This window comes from Equus przewalskii, unplaced genomic scaffold (assembly GCF_037783145.1).
Source record: "Equus przewalskii isolate Varuska unplaced genomic scaffold, EquPr2 ChrUn-10, whole genome shotgun sequence".
NCBI classification, from domain to species: domain Eukaryota; kingdom Metazoa; phylum Chordata; class Mammalia; order Perissodactyla; family Equidae; genus Equus; species Equus przewalskii.
The window spans coordinates 4,617,061-4,624,383 of NW_027228747.1; the positions used below are offsets into that span (position 1 = coordinate 4,617,061).

The following is a 7,323-nucleotide window of genomic DNA, read 5'->3' on the forward strand; positions in this document are numbered from 1 at the left end:
ATATTGTTGCTAAGGAAGTAAAGGTATGTGTCAGCTGAGGCTCTGCAGAATTCACGTGCAATTCAGGAAAAGGATTCTCTTTTCTCTGCCTCCCATTTAGGGGCAAGATGGGACAAAAGCACACCAAGGTGTTGTTGCTGGGGCCGGGGGTGTGTTCTGTAAGTTGAGACTGGGGACTCCGGGCTTCAGTGTCAACTGCCCCTCAGCTTTGGGCGCGCTCCATCTCGGAGCCCCAGGTTCCCCTCACCCCCATATGCAATAACAACTCGGGGAAGTCAGACGTCGCTCCAGCTTAGACATTCCGTAACGCCCTCCCCTGAGGGAAAATGGAATACCTGAAGCCCAGGCCCAGGCGGTGAGGCCGAATCGGCCCAAACGCGGCTCGAAGGCAGCCGCGTCCTTGCGGTGGGGGAGGGGATTCCCCAGCAGACCCTTCTCTGGGGAACAAAAGGTTCACTTGGCTACAAAATATATGAAAAGTAAAGTTTTGTTCTTGTAGGTTTCGAATTTACAATTTTGGGAGCAGCGTAGCCCTTTGACGTCTAGCACTGCTTTTAGACGGTCTGAGCGATTCCGTTCCGCTTTCTCGGCCCTGACCGCTCGCAGCGGCACCTCGGGGCAGCGCCAGGAACCGGGACACTCCGTCACGAGAGACGCCCCAAGTCTCGGCGGCTCCCAAGATGGCCGCGGCCGTTTCAGGTTCCCTTCCACCCAACCCGCCGCGGCCCCGCCCACCGCCTCCCGTACGCCTTCGCCCCGGAAGTGGAAGTAGTGACTGAGGTCAGAGGGCGGAGTCGCTGCCTGGAGACGGCGGGTTCTCTTTCGCCATGGCTGCCGGGCCGATCTCCGAGCGGAACCAGGGTAACTGGAGGGGACGAGCTCGGAATGGACCTAGGGGGGCTGGGAGGTCCCCACTATGGCCAGCAGCATTTCCACCGTGGCGGGAGACGGGACCACCGCAGAGGGCGCGAGAGCGGCCCCGGTGCCCGCTGGGGGCGGAGTGGCTGAGTGCAGGCTGAGGCCTGTAGGTGTGATGCTTTTTATGTCCAATCCTCTGCCGCCTTCCCGCTCCAAAAAGAAATTCAAAAGGAATTTGCGGCAGAACTCTTAGACTTCAGAAGGTTCTCCAGTTCCTGGAAAGAGGGAGATGTAAGGGCTTAATCTAACGTCTTTGTCCTTTTTGCTCCTATGCCCCATCTCCGCTCCCAATTCCTCCACCTGGGTTCCATTTTCATATTCCTGTCACTCTCTTTCCTGTCATACTCTCATCTCTGCCCTAACCTCCTGTTCCCGCCCTCTAGATGCCACGGTGTACGTGGGGGGCCTGGACGAGAAAGTTAGCGAACCACTGCTGTGGGAGCTATTTCTCCAGGCAGGGCCAGTAGTCAACACCCACATGCCAAAGGATAGAGTCACTGGTCAGCACCAAGGTGAGTACATGGCAAGAGGTGCGTTTATGTATTGAGGGGACAGACTGCTTCTGGAGGGCCCCAGCAGTATTCACAACTGTTTTGCAATGAGCAACCTAAAGATTTCTTTCTCTTAAGCCTGGCTCACAGTTTGTTTCTGGAACCATTCTCAATGGAAATGAGGTTATTATTTCTTATTGTGTGTGCTTTTGGAGGTGAATGAGGTAGACCCCATTTTGAATCAATTCATGTAAGTTGTTAACCTCCTCTCTTCTGCTTTCCCAGGCTATGGCTTTGTGGAATTCTTGAGTGAGGAAGATGCTGACTATGCCATTAAGATCATGAACATGATCAAACTCTATGGGAAACCAATACGAGTGAACAAGGCGTCAGCTCACAACAAAAACCTGGATGTGGGTGCCAACATTTTCATTGGGAACTTGGACCCAGAGATTGATGAGAAGCTACTTTATGATACTTTCAGTGCCTTTGGTGTCATTTTACAAACCCCCAAGATTATGCGGGACCCTGACACAGGCAACTCCAAAGGTTATGCCTTTATTAATTTTGCTTCGTTTGATGCTTCGGATGCAGCAATTGAGGCCATGAATGGGCAGTACCTCTGTAACCGCCCTATCACTGTGTCCTATGCCTTTAAGAAGGACTCCAAGGGTGAACGCCATGGCTCAGCAGCCGAACGACTTCTGGCAGCCCAGAACCCACTCTCCCAGGCTGACCGCCCCCATCAGCTGTTTGCAGATGCACCCCCTCCACCCTCTGCCCCCAATCCTGTGGTATCATCACTGGGGTCTGGGCTTCCTCCACCAGGTAAAGCTTTTGATTGAAAATATGTTTGTCTTGGGTTTGGGAGGGGAGGGGCAGGAAAAAGAACTTGATAAAGTGGGACATTGAGTCAGTGGATCATGAGAAGGGGGTTGAGGGTGATGGTTGTGGTGGGGAAGAAAGTTGTTGAATTTCTCCAGGAGGTTGAAGTTGTATGAGTTGCCTAACGTTGCTTCTGGCTTTAGAGAGCTTCGAGGAGGGGAAAGGAGCTCATCCTGCCTGGAGATTGGAACAGGCTCTCTAAAGACAGTCTCTCCTCACTATCATTAACTCTTCTTCCATTCTCTCTATAGGCATGCCTCCACCTGGCTCTTTCCCACCTCCAGTGCCACCTCCTGGAGCCCTTCCACCTGGGATACCCCCAGCCATGCCCCCACCACCTATGCCTCCTGGGGCTGGAGGACATGGCCCCCCATCAGCAGGAACCCCAGGAGCTGGACATCCTGGACATGGACACTCACATCCTCACCCGTTTCCACCTGGTGGGATGCCCCATCCAGGTGGGTGTTCTTTGCTGGGAAAGGGAGGGATGAGCTTGGTTGCTGCTTTTTGTCCTTCAACAATAATAGATAGTCCCAGAACCTTCCTTTCCTTTGGACATTCATTTACAAAAACAGACACAAAATTCTTTACTCTGTTTACTTTAACAACTACCACCTTGTCTCTGTTTCTTATTTAAGTTTTTCCAAGGAGTAATCTATGCTTGCTGTGTTTTTGTTTCCTTAACTTTTACTTCCATTCTCTCTGACCTCCTTTCACTGCAGTGACCTACGGGCCCGATCTAGGGGACACTTCTGCTCCTTATCTGGTTTGACTTTTGCTGTACTTGAAACCAGCCATGTCCTCCTGTTTGGAAATCTTGTCTCCTTTGGTTTTTCTGGATTCTCCATCTATCTCTGACTCCTCATTCACAGCCACCTCAATAAACTTCTTTTTCTTTGCTTGTCCCTAGGTTTTTGTGCTTGGTTCTCTGTTCTGCATAGTTCCATTACTTGTACACTGATATTTCCTGGATCTGTATCTCTGGTCTATCGTTATTAATATTTCAGATCCTTAATCCTGCTACTTAAGAGACAGCTCCATTTTTCTACCCCTCCCCTTCAAATCTATTCTTCCTGTAGTATACTTGGTTTTCAGGCACCTAATTCAGAAATCTGGGAGCTATGTTTGACTATTCCCTATTACCCCATTTTTAATACCAAGTCTTATTAATATCTTTGGCATCAGCCCCTACAGCCAGTGCCCTAGTTCAGGCCTGCATATTCTCACAATTTCATACCTAATTTATCCTAGTAATTTCCTAACTGACATTTTGACTCCAGTGTTCTCTACCTTTGATCCACTTTCACAGGGTAATTTTTCTAAAACACAGATGTTCACACACAACCTTGCTCAAAATTCTTCTGTTGCTCCCTTTTACCTACAGAGTGAAACCCAGACTTGTTACCATAGTATTCTGTGATCTAGCCCCTGCCCATTACTCCTATGACTGCATGCTGCCCCTTCTTACTGAGTTACTTGTTTTCCTGGAATATACTGTGCCATTTGACACACCTCTGATTTGCATATGCTAATCTTTTCTGCCTGGGATGTTCTATTCCCACTCTCTTGTCCACGTGAACAATTTTTATTCATCCTTTAGAATTAGATCCTTCTCGAGACAGTATTTCTTCTACCTTCTCAAATCCTGTCACTAGAATAATCACTCCTTTGTTAGAATGCCTGAGTCATGAAAAGAGCAAGTGAAGTGGGTGAGGAGTTGGTTGAGTAGTTGGTTGGTTTGTACCATTGGAATGGGGTCAAGGACAGGGACACTTTTTACCAGCTTTATTTTACGTACTCTTCTCTTCCTCATGTCACTTCTTTCTCCATTTTGTTCTCCTCCTTTCTCTATTTTCTTGACTTTCTTCTCTTATCTTACTTTTATCTCCTTTCTCTTTGTGTCTGTTTTGTTCTTACAGGGATGTCTCAGATGCAGCTGGCTCACCATGGCCCTCATGGCTTAGGACACCCGCACGCTGGGCCCCCAGGCTCTGGGGGGCAGCCACCACCCCGACCACCCCCTGGAATGCCTCATCCTGGACCTCCTCCAATGGGCATGCCCCCCCGAGGGCCTCCGTTTGGCTCTCCCATGGGTGAGTAGGCTCTAGCCACCTCCTTCGTTGTCACCTATCATATTCTTGCAGCTTCCTTTGTCACACCCCACGTCTCCTGATGTTTTTTCTTTTTCTTTTTACTTTTACAGACAGTCTCCCTGTCTGTCCTCTCCCTACATTTTCCCAATGTCAACTGTCTCCTATTTCTTGTTTTTATTAACTTTCCTTTCTCTTCCTGCAGGTCACCCAGGTCCTATGCCTCCACATGGTATGCGTGGACCTCCTCCACTGATGCCCCCTCATGGATACACTGGCCCTCCACGACCCCCACCCTATGGCTACCAGCGAGGACCCCTCCCTCCACCCAGACCCACTCCCCGGCCTCCAGTTCCCCCTCGTGGCCCGCTTCGAGGCCCTCTCCCTCAGTAATTTCTCATTCTTTTTCCTCCTCTTATATCTTCCCAGTATCTTTTCAGTTTGGACCAATCTGCTGTAGCTCTCTGGGGCTAAAGCACTACTCCTTCTCAAGCCTTTTTTTTTTAAGTGTAATTTTTTTCACAGGGGGTTTTATTGTTTTCTATATTGGTCCTAAGTGTTTTGCAAATGCACAGAGAAAATAAAACTAAACTCCTTGTTTATTCTTTGTAATGTTTTCTTTGGCAAAGTAACTTCTCTTTTTCTCTAAGAAGAGATGTCAGTATATTGGGAGAAGAACGGTAAGGTAGGAGTGAGGGTGTTTATCTGACATTTTAAAGGCTTATTCTGTAATGTGCTGTTGCAATTGCCGGACCACTGTGTACTGCAAGACTTGTTTCTTACGTCAGGCTTATACATTTAGTTTATAAGATGGAGACCCAATATTTACGGTACAAGGTTATTGTGAATAAGTGAGAACAGAAGTTCCTGGAGATATGGTGGCAAAAATACAGAGTAACATATACAAAGCTATTTATTTTAGCACTATTTGTATTAACAGTAGATTGGAACAACTCACATATCCATTGTTAAGGGACTGGTTGAATAAACTGCTAAATCCACACAACAGAGTACTGAGCAGCAGTAAGAAGGAAGGAGGGAGACTGCATACTGTTTTGGAGAGATCTCTAGGATATATAAAATACCATGCAGAACAGAAGGCATAGTGTGCTACCTTATCTAAGGGGGGCACATCACATCTGTATTTGTTTATATTTTAAAAAATAGAAGGATAAACCAAAAACTAATGGAAATTGGTAGCACTGGGTCGGGGAGGGGATACAGAGGGAAGTTAGATTTCTCTGAGCATGCTATGTTAATGTTATTTTCTATGTAACCTATAAATGTCTTACATAATTGCAAAAGCAGTTGGAATTGGGATAGTAGGAACTTGGTAAACCTTCCTTTTCTTCCATTCTTTACCACCAAACATCTTGCATAAGGGATTTGTATCTTATTCCTATATTTTTTCTCATTCTTAGTCCTTCCAAACTGATTTCCATGACATTGAAATCTGTGCTCAAAGACTTTCAGTAACTAGACCAAATCTAATGGCCTTTTTTTTTTTTTGTCATTTTCTTCATTTAATCCTGTTACTCCCTTCTTGAAGCGCTCTCTTTAGCTTATGTAACCATGAACTTTCCTAAATTCTAGGCAAGAAAAGGTGAGCCTGGCCCTCTCGTTCTTTTGCATCGTTCTCTTTCATGTAACGTACCTACAAGGGCTGTGTGCTGGAGGCAGCTGAAGATGCAAAGATGAGAAGGCAGTTCTACTGTCCAGTTGTTACTAAGGGGGATATTATGAGAGTATTAAAAGACAGAGTAAGAGTGTAAGAGTATTATGAAACAAAATATTTTGAGAGATGAGCAAGAGTATCTAACCCGGCATGAAAGTCCAAGAAAAGTTCCTAAGAAAAAAGTGATACTTGAATATAACGTTAAAGGAAGGGTAGAAAGTTCCGGGCAAAGATGAAGAGGAAGCTCCTTCCAGGTGGATGGAGTGTTTGTGAGCAGAAGCAGAGATGGATGTGCTAAAGCTGTTTGGTGCAGGAGGCAGGATGATGTCAGAGCCAGTTAGGGAGCTCCCACAGATCAGTGCTGCTCAGGCTTATCACATCACAGCACAGAACCATTCGAGAGAGCGCACTGGGGTAAAGGGAGACGGCTGCTTCAGGCGGGAGGCTGCTGGCTCAGGAATTCTCGTGTCCCAGTCTGCCTAGCAGCCCAAAGTGCTGAGGGAATTAATATCTGAGCACCATTGTCAAGGCACCCTGGTTGGAGGCTGTTATGCATAACGGGAAGCCACAGTAAGGATTTAAGGAAGAGAGTGACAGATTTGTGTTTTAGAACCATGGTAGTAGTGTAGAGAGTAGATTTGAGGGAGATAAAGTGAGGGTGGGGTAACAAGTTATGCATCTGGCAATAATTCAGGTGAGAGATGAATGACGTCCTAAGTGAGGGCTGTGAAAGGAGCAAGGATGAAGAGGAAGAGATGCATTGGTGAGACATTTAAAAGGCAAAATAGTAGGACTTGGTATTAGATTGGATAGTGAATGAAAGGGAGAGTGGAATCAAGAATGAGAGTGTGCAGCAGGAAGAATTTTGGGGGGTGGGATAGAAATGGTAAGTTCAATTTTGAATATGTTGACTTTGAGGTGAGTTGTGAGACATAGAGGTGGGGTCGTCTAGTGGGTGTCTTGTTATATAGGTCAGAATCTTGAGAAAGATTAGACATGACATTTCATCATGAATGGTTCAAGATGCCAGGCTTTTGAATCATAATGGGATTTACTGACCTCTTAATTTCAAACAGAGCTCTGTTATAAAGCTGCTTTGATGTGGTTATAAGATGAGGTTCCAGGAAACTTGGAACCTGGCACAGCTAACAGCTGGCTCCTGGCCTCAGGTGCCAGAGGCCAGCACTAGAGCAGTCCCAGGTGGTGGAAGCTTTGTTTCAGTCTCTGTGTCCCTTCTACCTCCCTGTCTTCTATCAAATGAATT

The 7,323-nt window shown here is 46.8% G+C and overlaps 1 protein-coding gene across 1 annotated transcript; it reads left to right on the plus strand.

Moving 5' to 3' along the window:
* The first annotated feature begins 289 nt into the window (after nt 1-289).
* Nucleotides 290-4,986, plus strand: SF3B4 (splicing factor 3b subunit 4). The gene is made up of 6 exons (XM_008514872.2): nt 290-861; nt 1,302-1,430; nt 1,695-2,237; nt 2,546-2,752; nt 4,214-4,387; nt 4,590-4,986. Exons 1-6 carry the CDS (start codon nt 828-830, stop codon nt 4,775-4,777), a joined length of 1,275 nt encoding a protein of 424 aa, XP_008513094.1. The 5' UTR covers nt 290-827; the 3' UTR covers nt 4,778-4,986.
* Nucleotides 4,987-7,323: the final 2,337 nt, after the last annotated feature.

Coding starts and splice junctions, on each gene's coding strand:
- SF3B4 (XM_008514872.2), top strand. CDS start 828: ATGGCTGCCGGGCCGATCTCCGAGCGGAACCAGG. Junction 2,238..2,545: donor GTCTGGGCTTCCTCCACCAG/GTAAAGCTTTTG, acceptor TTCTCTCTATAG/GCATGCCTCCACCTGGCTCT. Junction 2,753..4,213: donor TGGTGGGATGCCCCATCCAG/GTGGGTGTTCTT, acceptor TTGTTCTTACAG/GGATGTCTCAGATGCAGCTG.